Source organism: Sus scrofa, chromosome 2, assembly GCF_054392235.1.
Source record: "Sus scrofa isolate SSC_HxYL_T2T_F1_AM1 chromosome 2, Sscrofa_HxYL_maternal_Yorkshire_Landrace_v2.0, whole genome shotgun sequence".
Lineage (NCBI taxonomy): Eukaryota > Metazoa > Chordata > Mammalia > Artiodactyla > Suidae > Sus > Sus scrofa.
In genome coordinates, this window is record NC_139384.1 from 18,084,713 (window position 1) to 18,104,181 (window position 19,469).

At 44.1% G+C, this 19,469-nt stretch overlaps 1 protein-coding gene across 35 annotated transcripts in view; it reads left to right on the forward strand.

The window, feature by feature from the left end:
* AGBL2 (AGBL carboxypeptidase 2) overlaps positions 1 to 18,304 on the forward strand; it is a 38,506-nt gene extending 20,202 nt beyond the window's left edge. For 14 of the 35 annotated variants that reach the window (XM_021083064.2, XM_085011130.1, XM_021083071.2 and 11 more), the window contains 9 exons: positions 1,107 to 1,263; positions 3,809 to 3,935; positions 5,756 to 5,856; positions 8,490 to 8,620; positions 12,757 to 12,823; positions 13,859 to 13,984; positions 14,479 to 14,586; positions 15,544 to 15,633; positions 17,612 to 18,304. In XM_021083064.2, coding sequence (XP_020938723.2) covers positions 1,107 to 1,263; positions 3,809 to 3,935; positions 5,756 to 5,856; positions 8,490 to 8,620; positions 12,757 to 12,823; positions 13,859 to 13,984; positions 14,479 to 14,586; positions 15,544 to 15,633; positions 17,612 to 17,785 — 1,081 coding nt within the window. In that variant the 3' untranslated portion in view covers positions 17,786 to 18,304. Of the gene's footprint in view, positions 1 to 1,106; positions 1,264 to 3,808; positions 3,936 to 5,755; positions 6,062 to 7,214; positions 7,369 to 8,032; positions 8,621 to 12,756; positions 12,824 to 13,858; positions 13,985 to 14,478; positions 14,587 to 15,543; positions 15,634 to 17,611 lie in introns of those variants that run through there. The other 21 variants (XM_021083067.2, XM_085011134.1, XM_085011142.1 and 18 more) reach the window with 5 other exon arrangements.
* Positions 18,305 to 19,469: the final 1,165 nt, after the last annotated feature.

The following is a 19,469-nucleotide window of genomic DNA, read 5'->3' on the forward strand; positions in this document are numbered from 1 at the left end:
CTTACTACCGTCTTATATTGCCTCTTATGTGGAAAGAATAATGAATCAATCCTCATTTTCCAAGCCTTTTAAAAAGCAGTTGAAGACTATGTTAAAGGAGATTCCACTTCCCTGGAAATGAAACTGCAGCACATGAGGCTATGTGGACGCGTGCACCTTCTCACCTTATTTGTGTGAGCGGCTGGGAGCCGTGTTGGTTGGGTTGGCAGGCACAATGGCTAAGAGCCGGTATTGGAGTCACACAGGCCGGGGTTGGAGACCTGGTTTTACTGCTGACTGGTTCTATGACCCGGGGATGTGATTAACCTTCAGCTTTCTTATCTGTAGAATGGGGATAATAATACCCACCTTGGGGGGTTACTGTGAGGATTAAGTGAGATAATCCACGTGATCTCTTTGGCACGGTACCCCACACACTGTCCATGTGCGACCTTTTTGTTCTCATCATCACCGTCAAGGAGAAGGTGATGATGTTTGGAAGACTGAATGAATAGGCATCCTGGTGATTGGGAGGCAAAGACCAGCCGAGTCTTAGAGGAACCAGCCCTGGAATGTCAGAAGCCAAGGCTTCCTTTGGCTCTTTTCCCTCCCTGCAGGTACAGACTCTACGGCTCTCCCTCTTTCCACAGTTCTACACCAGAGTGGGCTTTCTTTTAGTCCCTTCTCTCCTCTTCCTCGTCAGCTTACACAAGGCCTACCCATCATCCCTCTCCACACAGACTTTTCCCTCATGTCCCCCTGACTCTGCCATCAAGCAATGCTGGTGCCATGTTCCCAGCAAGGGGTTGAGGTTGGGATAGTGTCGTTTGAAGGTCATTAGGAGTTGAAATTTTCTTAGGAGGGGGGCAGTATCAACAGACATTCTTTTTTGTTTTTGGGGGGGGTTGTTTATTTTTGGTGGTGGTCAGTGAAAATTCCCGGGCCAGGGATCAAACCCAAGCCACAGCAGCAACCTCAGTCACTTCGGTGAGAACGCCGGATCCTTAACCCACTGCGCCACAAGAAGACTCCTCAACAGACATTCTTAAGGAAGAGACTCCAAAAGATCATTGATATTCTCATGCCTTTGTGTACTCACTGAGCCCTTTGTTTTCCCCTCCAAACAGACTTCTTGAAGAACGGGAGGTTCTCTTGTATTGTGATTTCCATGGCCACAGCCGTAAGAACAATATTTTCCTGTATGGCTGTAGTAACAACGATCGCAATTTCTGGCTTCATGAGCGAGTCTTTCCTTTAATGTTAAGCAAAAATGCACCAGATAAGGTAAGCACATTTGGTAATTTTATGTCCATTGACTAAGGGAGAAGGATCACTTACTGCTTCCTATGTGCAGGGCTTGATTGGCCACTTTGTATCTCTCATTATCTTGGGTAAATTCCAGCAACCTGGACTTCAAGAATTTAGAAGCGTGTGTGGCTTTAAGAATTAATTACTCATGTCCATCAACCAGTGAAAAGATAACTTAAAATGTAGTGTATCCATACAATGGAGTATTATTTGTCAGTAGAAGAACTAAGGAAGTATTAGCATAATGAAAACATTATATAAGTGAAAGAAGCCAGACACGAAAGGCCACATGTTATATGATTCCATCCTATGAAGTGTTCAGAAGAGGCAAATCTATAGAGACAGAGTAGTTTAGTGATTTCCTCGGGCTGGTGGCTTGGGGCTTGACTGCTAAGGGGCTCTGGGTTTCTTTGGGGGTAACGAAGATGTTCTAAACTTAAATTGTGGTGATGGTCGCACATCTCTATGAATATAATTAAACCATTACATTGTGTATTTTCAATGTGTGAGTTTGATGGTATGTGAATTATATCTCAACAAAGATGGGGCTTTTGTTTGTTTGTTTGTTTGCTTTTTAGAGCTGCACCTGTGGCATATGGCAGTTCCCAAACTAAGGGTCACCTCTGTGTATCTGCATTAATTTAGAAGCTGGTGTTCAGTATCATAATTAGACTCACAAAATGTAACTGTCATTGGAAAGAAGAAATTAAGTTGGATTTAGAAAAGTATTTAAATGATAGTGCAAATTTTCTCACATAAGATATGGGAAAGGAGTCCCATTGTGGCTCAGTGTTAACAAACCCAACTAGTATCCATGAGGACTTGGGTTCGATCCCTGGCCTCGCTTAGTGGGTTAAGGGTTTGGCATTGCTGTGAGCTCTGGTGTAGGTCACAGACATGGCTCAGATCCTGCGGCTACAGCTCCAGTTCGACCCTAGCCTGAGAAATTCCATATACCACAGGTGGGGCCCAAAAAAGCCAGAAAAAAGAAAGATATAGGACAAAAATTTGGGGTTTTTTTTTTGGTCTTTTTAGGGCCAAGCCCAAGGCATATGAAGGTTTCCAGGCTAAAGGTCAAAAAGGAGCTGTAGCCTAGCCTACACCACAGCTCATGGCAATGCCAGATCTTTAATCCAGGGATGGAACCTGTGTCCTCATATATGCTAGTCAGATTCGTTTCCTCTGAGCCACTATGGGAACTCTTAGGACAAATGTTTTGTATCTGCTACTCTTATTTGTTGAATGAAAGAAAGAGAGAAGGAAGGAAGGAAGGAAAAGGGAAGGAAGAAAGAAAGGAAAGAAAGAAAGAAAAAGAAAGAAAGAAAAAGAAAGAAAGAAAAAGAAAGAAAGAAAAAGAAAGAAAGAAAAAGAAAGAAAGAAAGAAAGAGGAAGCTTTTCTTTCTTCCTGTCTCTCTCCCTCCCTCCCTTCCTTCCTTTCTTGTTTCTTTTCTTTTTTCAAACTTCCAATTTTATCCAAGGATCTCTTTCTTCAAATGAAATCCCATCCAGAACCCAGTACTTAAAGCAATTCAGAGCAGAGCTACACTCATGGAAGCGGGGTGGGGCTTGGAACCCTGCCTGTCCTGCTTCCTTCTCAGTCCTTGCAGTAGGGGTGCCCCGAGGCTTCTCATAGAACCCCTGGATTCCAGAGAGCACAATGTAGAAATCACTGGTAGTGAGATGCCTTGCAACTGTAAAGCATTTTCAGCAGGATAGGGTAGGTGGAGATGGGTACCAGGGATGTGTTTACAGACTCCAAGGGAAGAAAGAGCTGGGGTGGTCATGAAAGACAGTGGAGGATATTGAACTCCAAGCCTAGAACGTCAGTGTGAGGGAGCGGGAGAGTTGAAGGCAGAGGTTATAGGGTTGAGGCATACGCAAATCACAGAGAATCAACTCAGCTAGTTTCGAGGGTCCAAGTTGGGGAGGGACTGAAAATAAATACGAGAAAGACTTCCTAGTGCCTTGAATGCTAAAGTTAAGTCAGCATTCCCAAAGAGGCGTTCAAGGAATCCTAGTCCCTGAGGAAAGGAAGGAAGGGTTCATTGGCAATAAAAATCATATCCTCTCTCCCCTTTGGAGGATCACAGTCCACAGTTACGTATTAAATGCTCTGGGAGGTCCTGCAGAGGATGTCTTTTTAGTTTCATTAAATCTTTATCTCCCTGACCCACATGACTGAAGAACTCATTTTTTCCTCTGTAATATCTATCAACATCTCTTAGATGCTCTTTTTTTTTTTTTTTTTGGACTGTGCCCATATCGTGTGAAAGTTCCTGGGAAGGGATTAAACCCACACCACCACACCACAGCGGTGAACTGAGCCACTGCAGTGACAACGCTAGACCCTTAACCTGCTGCGCCACAGGGGAACTTCTAGAATTTGTATCTTATGGAATATATGTTAGGAAGTAATATACAGAGGCCAGGGGCACCATTTTTATCATATTAGTCAATTTTAGACATCTACATCTTATATTTGCCAGTTTATAGTTAACTGAGGGTTTGGATTTCTCTTTAGTTCTCTTTTCATAGTTGTAATTTTAAAGTCCAAAAGTGTAAAGAAGGAACAGGGCGAGTTGTGATGTGGCGGATGGGGATCCTGAACAGCTATACCATGGAGTCTACCTTTGGCGGGTCCACTCTGGGTAAGCTCTCTTTTGCATATCCTAGGCCAGCATGGCAAGGGAAAGCCAAGCGAAGCGTTGGGGACATGAAATCCCTTTGAATGTTGGGGAGATAATTGACCTAGAAGATTTTCTTGTCTGTGCCTTAATTCTAAATTTGAGAACCCAAAATATGAGTGTGAAATTTTTTTAATGATTTTTATTTTTTTCATTATAGTTGGTTTATAGTGTTCTGTCAATTTCTACTGTACAGCAAAGTGACTCAGTCATACATACATATATATATATATATTATTTTTATCACATTATCCTCCATCGTGATCCATCACAAGAGACTAGATATGGAGTTCCCGTCGTGGCTCAGTGGTTAACGAATCCAACTAGGAACCATGAGGTTGTGGGTTCAATCCCTGGCCTTGCTCAGTTGGTTAAGGATCCGGCATTGCTGTGAGCTGTGGTGTAGGTCGCAGACTCGGCTGGGATCCTCCGTTGCTGTGGCTCTAGCATAGGCTGGTAGCTACACCTCGAATTGGACCCCTAGCCTGGGAACCTCCATATGCCACAGGTGCAGCCCTAGAAAAAAGACAAAAACAAAAACAAAAAACAAAAAAACAAGTGACTAGATATAGTTCACTGTGCTATACAGCAGGATCTCATCAGTTATCCACTCCAATTGCAATAGTTTGCATCTATTAACCCCAAACTCCCAGTCCATCCCACTCCCTCCCCCTCCCCCTCGGCAAACACAAGTCTCTTCTCCAAGTCCATGAGTTTCTTTTCTGTGGAAAGGTTCATCTGTGCCATATATTATATTTCAGATATAAGTAATATCGTACGGTATTTGTCTTTCTCTTTTTGACTTACTTTACTATGAGAGTCTCTAGTTCTATCCATGTTGCTGCAAATGGCAGTATTTTGTTCTTTTTTATGTCTGAATAGTATTCCATTGTGTATATATACCACATCTTCTTCTTTTTTTTTTTTTTTGTCTTTTTGCTATTTCTTTGGGCCGCTCCCGCGGTATATGGACCCCAGGCCAGGGGTCGAATCGGAGCTGTAGCCACCGGCCTACGCCAGAGCCACAGCAACGCGGGATCCGAGCCGCGTCTGCAACCTACACCACAGCTCACGGCAACGCCGGATCGTTAACCCACTGAGCAGGGGCAGGGACCGAACCTGCAACCTCATGGTTCCTAGTCGGATTCGTTAACCACTGCGCCACAACGGGAACTCCTATACCACATCTTCTTAATCCATTCCTCTGTCGATGGACATCTAGATTGTCTCCATGTCTTGGCTATTGTGAATGAGTGTGAAATGTAATATTTGACGGGAAAGTATAGCATAGAGGTTGCTCCGGTCCTCCAAATTAGGAGGATCTGGGTTTGAATTTCTTTTAAGCAGTAATAATAATAGCACCTGCATTACAGGTACTACTTAATAAGATAGTGCATGTAAAGCACTGGGCATCATGCTACTGCAAAGTAAAACCTCAGTAAATAGAGGTTCCCTGGTCAGCAGGTTAAGAATCTAGTGTTGTCACTGCTGTGGCTCGGGTCATTGCTATGGTGCAGGTTTGATCCCTGGCCTGGGAACTTCTGCTTGCCATGGGCGTGGCCAAAAACAAAACAAACCTCAGTAATTATAGCCATCATGATTGTAAACTTATTCATCATCAAAGATGGATGCGCCTGCATCAGACTAGAACTAGGAGAGAGACCCTATCCAGGAGCGTAATATTCTAGACTCAGAAGTGGGGTTTTTACTGAGATATTCATAGATTAGATTTGCATTTGCTCATTAAGATTTAATAAGAAGTGTTATGGATTTTTTTTCCCCAGGCAATAAAAGAGACACTCACTTTACCACTGAGGATCTGACGTCTCTAGGTTATCATGTCTGTGACACCCTTCTGGATTTCTGTGATCCTGACCGAACCAAGGTGAAAATGGGGTTTCAAGAAATGTAATGGTGGGGAGTTCCTGTTGTGGCTCAGCGGAAAGGAATCTGACTAGTATCCATGAGGACACAGGTTTGATCCCTGGCCTCACTCAGTGGGTTAAGGATGCAGTGTTACCATGGGCTGTGGTGTATGTCGCAGAGGCAGCTTGGATCTGGCGTTGCTGTGGCTGTGGTGTAGGCCAGGGGCTACAGCTCCGATTCGACCCGTAGCCTGGGAACCTCCACGTGCCACAGGTGCGGCCCTAAAAAAATCCAAAAAAAAAAAAAAAAAAAAGAGAGAGAAACGTAGTGATGTTACTGTGACCAGTTTCACATGCGTCTGAAGTCAGCCTAGTAAGATTATAGGCAATCTTTATTTTTCTGAAGTTTTTATAATCAAAGAAAATAAGAAAGCCCCAGCCTGCCTGCTCTCAGCAAATGATAAGACTTCATACTCCCCAAGAAGAGTGTGCCAGCTTCCCTTCACACCTCTCCCTCACTTCTAGGTTTCCCTGTGGCACCTCCAATTCTTACTTCCCTTCCTCCTGTTTCAGAAAATTACATGTCCTTTCTCTTCTCAAAACTATCCCTAAAAAAAAAAGAGTTCCCTGGTGACTCAGTGGGTTAAGGATCCAGCGTTGTCACTACTGTGGCTGAGGTCACTGCTGTGGCTTGGGTTTGATCCCTGGCCCTGGAAACTCCAGCATATCACAGGTGTGGCCAAAAAAAGGAAAGAAAGAAACATCCCTGTCCTTTGTGTACCTGCCAACCTCCCCTATGGCCCCCCTGAGGTTTTGCCCCATTAATTACCTATAACTTCTCTTTTCTGTGCCCTCAGTTTTTTCCTTTTCTTCATCCCCTCAAATGCAGATGTTCTCAAGTACTCTCATCCTAAATCATAAAGACTTCCTTTGGCCTTGCTTTACCAGGAGATTATTTCTATTTCCTTTCATCACTCATTTTCTTTTATTTGTTTATTTATTTGGGCTGCACCCATGGCAGGGCCAGGGATCGAACTCACAGCATAGCAGTAACCAGAGCCACAGCAGTGGCAATGTCGGATTCTTAACCTTCGAGCCACCAGGGAACTCTATTTGTGGTTTGTTTGTTTTATTTACATCACTCACCTTCATAAAAGGGAGCCTATATTCATGGTCTATAACCCCTCTCTCCTACCCTCTCTGGAATGGCAGTCCTGGGAACACATGACATGTACCACTCTGGATGCAACTGTTCAATTAGAAAATTCTTGGAGTTCCCATCGTGGCTCAGCGGAAACAAATCTGACTCTCATCCATGAGCATGGGGGTTCGATCCCTGGTCTTGCTCAGTGGGTTAAGGATCTGGCGTTGCCGTGAGCTGTGGTATAGGTTGCAGATGGGGCTCAGATCTGGTGTTGCTGTGGCTGTGGCATAGGCCAGTAGCTGCAGCTTTGATTTTACCCTGGGCCCAGGAACCTTTATATGTGCTGGTGCACCCCTAAAAAGACAAAAAAAGTACAAAAAAAAAAAAAGGAAATTCTTAAAGAATGGAGTTCCTGTCGTGACTCAGCAGTAATGAACCTAATATCCATAAAGATGTGGGTTCAATCCCTGGTCACTTAGTGGGTTAAGGATCCGGTGTTGCCACGAGCTGTTGTATAGGTTGCAGACGCAGCTCAGATCTGGCATTGCTGTGGCTGTGGGTTAGGCTGCCAGCTGTACCTCTGATTCAACCTCTAGCCTGGGAACTTCCATATGCCAAGGGTGCAGTCCTAAAAAAAAAAAGGAAAATTCTTAAAGGAAAATTTGACCACAGCATAAGGCCTGTTAAATCATGTTTGCCACAGGCTAAAATCTGAACAACACAACACCATTCTACCTTTTCCTTCCTTGCTACTCCAAGAGATAGAATGAATCTGATCTTTGCATTGTTCAAGAAGTTTATTATAGCCAGGGAAAAGTGGCTGAAGCAGTGTTCATTGATGTTCTGCTCTAAAAATTCTTCTATCTGTTCCTACAGCTCATGTAACTTATTGTTAACACATCCTTAGTAGCAGAGGTTACAGTTTACTAATCTTTTTTTTTTTTTTTTTTTTGTCTTTTTGTCTTTTGTTGTTGTTGTTGTTGTTGTTGTTGCTATCTCTTGGGCCGCTTCTGCGGCATATGGAGGTTCCCAGGCTAGGGGTTGAATCGGAGCTGTAGCCACCGGCCTACGCCAGAGCCACAGCAACGCGGGATCCGAGCCGCGTCTGCAACCTACACCACAGCTCACGGCAACGCCGGATCGTTAACCCACTGAGCAAGGGCAGGGACCGAACCCGCGACCTCATGGTTCCTAGTCGGATTCATTAACCACTGCACCACGACGGGAACTCCCAGTTTACTAATCTTTATGTCCTCAGCAGTAAGTAAATAAAGTGCCTTTCAGCATATACTTAGTAAATATCTGATGAAAAAAAATAAATGGATAATCAAAAATAGTTCTTTTTAAGAGTTCCCTGTTGGCTCAGCAGATTAAGGATCTGGCATAATCATTGCTGTGGCTCAGGTAGCTGCTACAGTGTGGGTTTGATCCCTGGCCCAGGAACTTCTGTTTGCCACAGTTGTAGCCCCCCCAAATTTTTTTTAGTAGTTCTTTTTTTCACTTCCACAGTTCATGCAGTGTCTAGCAGAGCTTAAAGAGCTCTTACAACAGGAAATCCATAAGAAATTCAAAGAATTTGGACAAGATATGGATTTAGAAGGAAGTTGGAGTGACATCTCTTTGTCTGACATCGAATCCAGGTAAAAAACTTCATTTCAAAGAAAAAGCAAAAATATCTATTTTTTTTTAAATTATCATTTTGCTTGCCCTGTTATTTCGTTGGCTTTGAACCTCAGGTGCAAAATATTGAATAAATCGTGGGACACTTAAATACATTTCATTCCCTCAGCAACTACGTATTGAGTACCTGTTCTTTGAAGCCTCTTTTCTAGGTGCTAGAAAGGGTTTAGAGAGATGGGCAGGCAGTTTTTGTAGAGCCTTGTAGGAAAGCCTTTGGAGGGTTTTAAGTGGAGAAGTATCACGTTCTGACTTTGGTTTTAGCTTCAGTAGGAACACTGGGGCTGTAAAGAGGAAAGGTCTAAGCGGGACCCTCATTTGGAGACTCTTGCAATAATACAGGAGAAATGTGTGGGTGGCTTAGACCTGAGGAGCAGTGCTTGGGGTGTGGGAGTTGCTTGGATTCTAGATATATTTTGAAGTTTCAGACATTGAGATTTGCTTACAGGTAGGATCTGAGACACGAGAGAAAGAGAATGACTCCATAATTGGTTGGCTGGAGTTGCCTTTGATGGAGATGGGGAAGATGAAGGGTGTGAAGAAAGTTGGGGGGTGGTGACGATCAGAAATCTAGTGTTGGGCGTGTTAGTTTGAGATGTTTACTAGACATCTACATGGAGATATTGAATAGGCATTGGGTATGTGAGTGTGGAGTTCAGCGGAGAGAGGTCTAACAGAGTCATCATGGGATGGATGGCATTTAAACCTTAAGAGTGGGGAGTTCCCATTGAACCTGACTAGTATCCATGAGGATGTGGGTTCAATCCCTGGCCTCACTCAGTGGGTTAGGGATCTGGCATTGCTGTGAGCTGTGGTGTAAGTCACAGACGTGGGCATTGCTGCGGCTGTGGTTGTAGGCTGACAGCTACAGCTCAGATTCACCCCCTAGCCTGGGAGCTTCCATGTGCCACAGGTGTGGCCCTAAAAAGCAAAAGCAAACAAACAAACAAACAAACCTTAAGAGTGGATAAGATCCAAGGGAGTGAGTGCAGGTAGAGTAAAGAAGAGGACCAAGTCTGAGCTGCATACCACAGCCTCAAGCTGTTAAAGAGACAGGGAAGAGCTGGCAAACGAGACTAAGATGGAACTAGCGTGGCCAAAAGAAAACCAGGGGAGTGATTCTTTTAAAGGAAATCAGATCATGTCATTCCTCTGTTTAAAATATCTCAGTGGCTGCCCCACTTCATTCAGACACAAAGTCAAGGACCTTACAATCGCCTCCAAGGCTACAGATTTAGCGGTCTGATAGCTCTGTGACCTCCACCCTCACATTCTACAGCTGCACTGGCCTCCCCTCTCTTCCCCCGACTCACCAGGCCCTCTTCTACCTCAGGGCCTTTGCACTAGCAGTTCCAGCTGCTTGTAATGCTCTTCCCCCAGATAGTCCCATGGCTAATTCCTTCACCTCCTCCAAGCTTTAATGTCAGCTTTCTCGGTGTGGCCAACCCTCGTCACTCTCATACTGCACTGTTGCACTGCCTTCACCCTCCTGCCATTCCACAACCTCTTTATATGTTCTGCTTTTTACCGTAGCATTTTACCACCTTCTGTATCACCTATGTCTTTGTTGTGTCTATTATTTTTGTCCATCTCCCCCTACTAGGATGTAGGTTCCAGAAGGTCAGAGATCTTTATTTTTTTCATCTCTGTATCTCATTCACTTAGAGCAGGACCTGGCACATAGGGAGAGTTCAATAAATATTGGTTGAATTCACTTAGTATGAAGGATCTCAGGTCCACTCTCATAGTCTCCACAGATGTTTTAGGAAGACCCAGGTCGGGGATATTTCACAGGTATGCCCGAACACCTTCCACTCCAGCCTCCTAAACCAGCTGTCCCCGGTCAGAAGGTTTCTGGGCTGGGCATGCGGGCCTTCTGCTAGAGGTTGCACTGTATCTGTGATGGGCAGTGGGAAGGGGATGGCTCTCCACCCACTCTTGTGAGGCACACTGATTCTGGACTAAGGTAGTTCTGCTGGCTGAGTCTCCCAAATGTCTCCTTAGGAACCTTAAACAGACCCTCAGGCCAGGAAGGGTGCCCTCTTCACCATGCTGCCTCTTGCACTCTCCCAGAATCCTTTGCCTAACCCCCAGGACCACTGTACCAACCCCTCTTCACTTTCGGCCTCAAAAACAGAATGCACTCTGCATATCAACTCAGACATAGAGGGCTTGGGGGAATCAACTCAGAAGCAGCCTGCCTGCATTCTGACTGGCTCAGCAGGGATACTCTGAAACGATTGTTGTTAAGAATTGTGGGAGTTCCCGTCGTGGCTCAGTGGTTACCAAATCCAACTAGGAATCACAAGGTTGCGGGTTCCATCCCTGGCCTTGCTCAGTGGATTAAGGATCCGGCGTTGCCATGAGCTGTGGTGGAGGTCACAGACGTGGCTCGGATCCCGCCATTGCTGTGGCTCTAGTGTAGGCTGGCGGCTACAGCTCCGATTAGACCCCTAGGCTGGGAATCTCCATATGCCATGGGAGCGACCCTAGAAAAGGCAAAAAGACCAAAAAAAAAAAAAAAAAAAGAATTGTGAACCCAGGAGTTCGGCTGTGGCAGCGTCTCTAGAGCCCTGGGATGCAGGTTCAATCCCTGGCTCCGCACAGTGTATTAAGGATCTGGCATTCCTGCAGCTGTGGTATAGGTCACAACTGTAGCTCGATTCTGAACCCTGGCCCAGGAACTCCATAGGCTGTGAGGTGGCTGGAAAAAAAAAAAAAAGGGAATTGTGAACCCCGTTTTCCAGCCTCTGCCTTGGCAAGCTGGCTGTCACGAGCTTCCATGGGGCTCCAGCCTGTCCCTTCTCACCGTCATACAGAAGAGCAGACTGCGCGTGTGCAAGCCAAGTTTGAGTTTGCTTTGTGTGCGCACATACATGGTTTTCAACATTTTCTGGGGCGTACTGCATCTAATGCTTTTATCCCTTTTGTGAGTTTTCTGTGATCCCCAAAAGAGACTGTGGAGGCTATTATCTAGTGGCCTAAAAGGCTGCTCCTCAGACTAGAAAAGCCTTGCGAGAACAGGGGTTTAGGAATTAGATCAGAGAAGAGGCGGCTTTCTTCTTGCTGTCCTGCTGTGGGGCTTCTCATTGCATGCTGAGGGGAGGGGGCAGACATGAACAGGATGAAAGGGCTGAGCAAGAGAATGGTTGGAAGTGCTGTCTTTTCCCAGGAGATTTGAGTTTTGTGCCTAAGACATTTTTTATAGATGGAGGACATGTCATAACGCACCCCAGGAAAGGGGAAAACACAAGGTGACATGAGCAAGAGACGTGACGAAAAAGAAGAAAGGGTGGATTATCTGAGTCCTCATTCGTCCTTGTCTTTGAAGAAAGGGGGAGGGGACAGTTTGTGGGGAGGACTTTAGATCAGTGTAGATGTGCATCCAAAACTTTTGAAGGGGGAATTGGGGTGATAAAAGTAATACTCCTAATCTCTGCCCTATAGATTCTTTGTTATCAAATATATTTATTTGTATATTCAACACATTTTTAGATTACCTACCCAGATCCTTGCTCTCTGAACTGGTATTGGTGAACAGGTATGAATGAGACCAAGCCCCTGATTTCAAACAAATCACAGTCCTCTGCTCTTCTTGGGCTGCTCATTAAGATTCCTGCAGCCTCTCACAATCACTGCCAAGGGCAGCTTTGCCCATCTGTCCAGTATTTATTTTGCCACATGCTTCATCTCCATTTCCTGTGCCTGGTGCACTGCCTGGCATGCAGTAGGTGTTCAGAATGAATGAATGGATTTGCTTGTCAAAGGGATTAAGAACCCGACTAGCATTCATGAGGATGAGGGTTCGATCCCTGGCCTCCATCAGTGGGTTAAAGTATCCAGCAGTGCCTTGAGCTGCAGGGTAGGTTGCAGACACAGCTTGGATCTGGCATTGTTGTAGCTCTGATTCAACCCTTAGCCTGGGAACTTCCATATGCTGCAGGTGTGGCCCTAAAAAGACCAAACAAACAAACAACTTAACAATACAGGAAAAACACCAAACTGGGACTCCTAATCCCATGCAACTGGTCTGGCAAATGTTATACATCCTCAACATTAATAACAGGTATTTCCCTTTTTCCTTTCCTTTGGGAAACAGCACCAGTGGTTCTGACAGCTCCCTGTCCGATGGGCTTCCTGTCCACCTGCTGAACATAGCAAATGAGGTGAGATTACAGAGACTCTTACATCCAGGAAGGAGCAGCCTTTAAAAAGCTTGGCACTGCTGGCTAATACGGGGGAATTTTCAATCATCTTCAGATCTATAGAAAATGTAACAGTAGCATCCTAACTGGCTGCCTTGCCTTGGGTTGTTCATTTTGTCCTTTATAACTTTGTTTTTTAAATCTGGGGCGGGGGAGTGAGGACTCCATTTTTATTACGAAGTTACCTAAAAGTGGGGGTTGGGAGAAGGTTAAAAAGTTTAACATTCTCATGTTAAGAGATGGAGGTTTTGAAAAATGACCCATACTTTTTTACAAAAGTGTTTCTTTGTTCATGTTCTCTTAGATAGTTTTTTATGCTTCCGTATATTAAGTAATTTGCTTTTTTGCACCATCTGTTCACAGGCTTTTTCTTACACAGATGATATAAGAGCTTTAGAAATAGCAAAATACTTGTTTTGGTTCACTATGCACCTGATTTATTAGTTGTATTAGGAAATATCTTCATCATAGGGTGAGTTTAAGGCTGTGTCAGGAGGAGGCAGTCAAAGCAGACTGGACCCTACAATTTCTTCAGCTGGATTTGCAGCAACATCAGTATAAGCTTCACCAGAAAATAGATACCTGGAAAATTAGCCCTGAGCTTCACTTGTTTAATTATTAAAGCCACCTTGTGGTAGCAACCAAACTGTATCTATTAACCACACATCTAATAATCAGCATTATCTGTACCTGACAATATTACCATAAGTAATCTGGTTTCATATTTTATATCACAGATATTTAGTTATTGGTATAGGTGCCCCTTTAGCAGTGTGTCTATAATAGTGGGATTTGGGGGGTGTTAAGTAGGGAAGGGTCTCTGGTAATGAGGTAACTGAACTGTTTTTTTGTTCTCCAAACCAACAATTCAACACTGAGGGCCCACATCCTGGGTTAGCCATTGTGTCTTGAGTGGTGTGTGTAAAGAGTGCTACATATGGCTGGGCTTACCTCTAGCACCTTCAATGACTAATTTCTCTTTACTTTCTGGAACAGTTGAGTCAGAAGAAGAAGATGTATAAGAAGAAAAAAAGGAAGCCACTTCAGTCTAGAAAGCAGAGAAATAAACAGTATCAAAAAAATAATTTGATGAAGGAGTCAAAGTTAGCAGAAGATGCCCCAGTAAGAAAGCTCTGCTACCTGCGTCTACTGTCTGGTTAAAGAGTATTCCACAGAGGGTGCAGGACCGGGGGTCAAGGTTTAGTCTAAACCAGAAAGGGAGTGGGAAATGGGCCCAGGGGAAGCTTTCTATTTGGGTTTCAGGGCTCTTCCATGGGTCCTCTGGACATCCCTGAGCAGATCTCAGCTTGGCCCGCTAGTCCTCCACTACCCTCTAGCACAGCAAGTCTGGGTCTCCAGAGGAAAGAGGTGGTACTGGAAAAGTGGTGGCTGGCACTGGTTCAGAGGTGCTGGGTGGCTGAGGGACCAGGCCTGGTCCAGGCCAAGAACACTTGGATACCTCCTTCCTAGCTGCCACACCCACACCATACCCCCTGCTTTCTAAAGATGAAAATGCTTTCAGAGGTGGGAGTTTTACTGTTGGGTGAATTGGGCTGATTATGAGAGATTAATTGCAATAGGTCAATCGAAAAACATTCTCTTTGCATTCCTTCTAGGAAAGGGCAGGCTTTGCTTCTACTCTGCAAAAACAGCCTGCTTTTTTCAAAAATTCAGAGAATGCCAGTTCTTCAATGATGAAAAATGAAAAACAAAGGGTGAATGAGGTAGTGTTTTTGCTTGACTCTTTTTTTTTTTAACTCACTTATGGAAAAATTATTTAAACTTTTTTTGGTAATATATTTTAACATGATGATTTGATATACGTATACATCGAGAAAGGATTGTCACCATTTAGTTAATTAACACATCCATCACCTCAAATAAATATTTACGTCTTTTTTTTTTTCTTTTGGTAAGAACTAAGTCCTGCCCTGTTAGCAAATTTAAATTATACAACAGTATTATCGGCTATAGTCACCATGCTATACATTAGATCTTCACACCTCATTCATCTTATAACTGAAAGTTTATATCCTTTTACTGCCCTCCCCCTATTTTCCCCAACCCCAAGCACCTGCCAACCACCTTTGTACTCTCTGTTTGATATATATATATATATATTTTTTTTTTTTTGTTTTTTTGTGCGGCCCCTGCAGCTTATGGAGATTCCCAGGCGAGGGGTCAAATCGGAGCTGTAGCCACCGACCTACACCACAGCCACAGCAACAGCAGTTCCGAGCCGCATCTGCAGCCTACACCACAGCTCATGGCAACACCAGATCCTTAACCCACTGAGAGAGGCCAGGGACCGAACCTGTGTCCTCATGGATGCTAGTCAGATTTGTTTCCACTGAGCCACGATGGGAACTACTTTTTTTTTTTTTTTATTCCACTTATAAGTGATGCCACGCAGTTATTTGTCTGTCTGGCTAATTTCACTTAGCTTAACGCCCTCCATCCATGTTCACCCATGTGAAAATGCCTGAAATATGGTAGTCATTCAATAAATACTAGTTTCTTCTTTTTTTTGAATTACTCTCTGTTTGTGTTCTGCCTCTTTTTTCATGCCAGAGGTAGCATAGTGAATCAACATGCAGGAATAAAAAGCACTCAGCATGTGCTCTATATAATCACATTTGTGAATGTGGAAAATTTAGTGAGAATCTGTTCATTTATTTTAGTCACAGTTAAATGGAAGAGACAGAGGCACCTCTTTGGACTCATCAAATATGACCACCTTGATTTTGACTAAGAATAAGGAGAGAATGCAGGTATTTCACCTTATATATACATATACAAATGTGTAGCATTTTTATTTGGTTTTCAAATGTATTATATGATTTGGAGGGGTGGTGAGCCGAAGGCCACCTTCTTGGATTTATTCTGCTCCAGTGAACATCTGAGGTAGTCTGCAACCTCAGGTTACAAACCTCCTGACCAGCCTGGGCCACAGACTACAAGGTACCGCAGAACAGAGGAGGCCCACTCAGGGCTGAAAAATTCCCTTGGGGAATTTAGTTTTATTTCAACAAACATCTGTTAGGCAGCTATTACTCTGTGATTCCATGGCAGCATGTCAGGTAAAAAGCGGTAGTGAATCCAGCGGTTCTCCACCCTAGGAGACGTTAACAACAAACAGGTGCCACTGTCACTTGTGAGGTGTGCCTTGCGTCCAGTGTTACAGTGATCACCGAGGTTTTTGAATGCTTTGCTTTTATATTTTATTTTATTTTATTTTATTTTAATTTTATTGTCTTTTTAGGGCCGCACCTGTGGCATATGGAGGTTCCCAGACTAGGAGTCAAATCAGAGCTGTAGCCACTGCCCTATGCCACAGCCACCGCAACATCAGATCCGAGCCATGTCTGTGACCTACACCACAGCTCACGGCAGCACTGGATCCTTACCCCTGAGCAAGGCCAGGGATCAAAACTGCATCCTCATGGATGCCAGTCAGATTCATTTCTGCCAAGCCATGACAGGAACTCCATGATTTGCTTTTTAAAAGAATTAAGTTAGAATGAATTCATGTTTATCCCTGTCAAAACATCTCTCTTGCTCATTTGCACTTGAATATTTTTTCCCCGAAAGGGAGTGAAAATAGAGAAACAGCTGGAAAGCTGTGGTTTCGAGTAGCCCTGGGTGTGTCTGTGGGAAAGCGCTGCTCATGCATGTCTGGGTGCAGCAAAGGTTGAGGACCACGAGGTCAGCGTAGGTGCACTAGGTATAGAATGGACAGTTCTCTCCAAGGGAAGGCCCTGCTGTCTTCCCAAGCCTGCTGCCGGGGAATTTGTAGGATGATGCTCTCATTTACCCGTCAGTTCCTTACAGAGAACTGACTGTGTGGGGCCCTTTGAGGGAGGACTCTACGATATGAGCCCTCCATGATCCCCTGGGAGGGGTAACAAGGTAGACAGTCCAGTCACCACGATGCAACAAAGACTGAGAGCAGTGAAGAGAAGCGTAAAGTCAAATGAAAGGGGATTCCGTCCTGACACACGGATAAGCCATGACTGTCCCCTATCCTTGTTCAGCATCCCATTGCAAGTTGTCTGTGTGTGGCTAAAACCATGTCCCACAACTGAAACGTGCGAGTTAGGCTGCAACATGTAACTAGGGATTCAGTGAAACCCAGTGTAGTAGATAAATGCCATCCAAACCTCTTGTTTTACTGCATTTTCTTAAAATTTCTAGTTTAATATTCTTGTAACAGAGATGTAGGCATTTAACTTCCATTTTTTAAAGAGTAGAGTTTTAGAAATTCCCATCGTGGCTCAGCATAAACAAATCTGACTAGCATCCATGAGGATGCAGTGTTGATCCCTGGCCTCGATCAGTGGGTTAAGGATCCAGCGTTGCCATGAGCTGTGGTATAGGTCACAGACATGGCTTGGATGTGGCATTGATGTGGCTATGGTGTAGGCTGGCAGCTGTAGATCCTGTTCCACCCCTACCCTGGAAACCTCCATATGCCATGGGTGTATCCCTAAAAAGAAAAAAGAAAAAAAAATTGTCCGCAGACCTTTCTTTGGCTCTCTCAGGGACTAGTGCAAATGCTTGATTCACCTCTCCCCTATAACAACGTCAGCCGCTTTGGTATTTGGGGGGAAATGCAAATATTTCTTGCTAACTCCTTGTAAAACCAGGCCCATCCTTAACTATAACTTTAGGAATTTCAGCATAAAATGATTCAACTTCTATATCTTTTTTTTTTCCCATTGTATCAACTTCTGTATCTTGTTTGCACAGAGAGAGAAGCCAGGATTTACAGTATCATACTCTCCAAAAAGAAGCACAAACCCCAGCCAAGAGCCAGCTCCAGATATGAAGCCAAACTGGGCCAGGGACAGATATCCTGCCACAAAGAGAGGCCGCACGGCCACAACGGTATGCCCGTCCTTGCACATATACACCTACCCCTAAGGTGTCTGGGCCATGCCACACAGGCGATTCCCTGCTGTGTTTTGGGTTAGACACGCTGTGTAACAAAGGGAGTTGGATGCTAGGGAACTGTGTTCGTTCGTGGTATTCTATGTTGTGTGTTCATCATGCACTGTCCTCACGCTATGTGCATGCTCTCAAGATGCATTATTTGTTCATGCAAATTATTTTTTCATAAAGTGAAATTTTATTGTGATGTATCCAAAACCTTCCCTTATCAGAAATTGAAGTGCGCTCATGAAATTACAACACAGACACACCTCAGTTTAACCAATAGATATTCTCTCTAAAATTATGTGCAAGTCAATTTTAAAAGAGCAGATTCTATTTTAAACATACTGTGGTAGTTTGCTAAATTAAAAGGTCTTGCCTCAAAGCTCTTTAGCTTTGCTCAGGGTGTGGTGTTCTCATATGTATATCCTGGAGGTCAGTGTTCCATCTATTATGTTCAACACAGTATGTAAGTTTTGTAACCCACTGATTAAAATTCTTTCTCTCCAACAGATTGTTCCCTTTGATTGATTAACTGTGTAATCTTGTGTGGATAGATATTTTAGATTTTATATCCCTCGCAAACACCAAGCACCACCTGCCAGCTTCAGCCTGTCATTTCAACATGCTAGAGTCGTGTTTGTTTTTTAGGGCCATGCCCAGCATATGGAGGTTCCCAGGCTAGGGGTCAAATCAGAGCTACAGCTGCCGGCCTATGCCAGAGAGCAGCACGGGATCCAAGCCGTGTCTGTGACCTACACCACAGCTCATGGCAACATCAGATCCTTAACTGACTGAGTTCCCATCATGGCACAGTGGAAATGAATCCGACTAGGAACCATGACGTTGTGGGTTCGACCCCTGGCCTCACTCAGTGGGTTAAGGATCCGGCGTTGCCGTGAGCTGTGACGTAGGCCATGGATAAGGCTCGGAGCTGGCATTGCTATGGCTGTGGTGTAGACCAGCAGCTGTAGCCCTGATTCTACCGCTAGCCTGGGAATCTCCGTATGCCATGGGTGCGGCCCTAAAAGAAAAAAGACAAATGAAGATAATTAATTTAACTGTGCATACGTGACAAATCTCAGGCGGCAGGAGAAACCACCCAAAGCATCTTGACCACTAAATCAAGAGTGAACTGTGAGAATGAAATCAGGGAAAAGTAGAAAAACAGCACTTCAGTTCGGTCAAGGGACAAGACCAACTTTACACTGAAGAATTGTCAACAAGTTTAAAGATATGGGGGGAAGTAATAATGTACTTTATACTTTGTTTTCTTTTTTTTAGGGAATTTCATTCATTCTTTGTGTGTTTGTTTTCTTTATAAACTAAATGCATACTCACTAATAGAAGTAATTTTTGGGGGTTCCTCCAAGTGAGGACTCGTGAGAAGCTACTGACTTTGAACCAGGAAGAGGGTTCAACCATACTGGTGCCTTGACTTTGGACTTCTATCCTCTGGAACTGTGAGAAATAAATTTCTGCTGTTACAAGCAAAAAAAAAGGGATTTTTTTTGAGATTCAAAATGGATTTCAGGTGGACACATTTTCTTTTGGACCATGTGGTCATAACTGAAGTCCTGTTACCATCTGGTGGCAGTATACCCCTTTGTGCCTTCGAAAGGGGCTAACACTGATAGAAGTCTAAACAGGTAAGGTGATCACAGTAATTACTCTT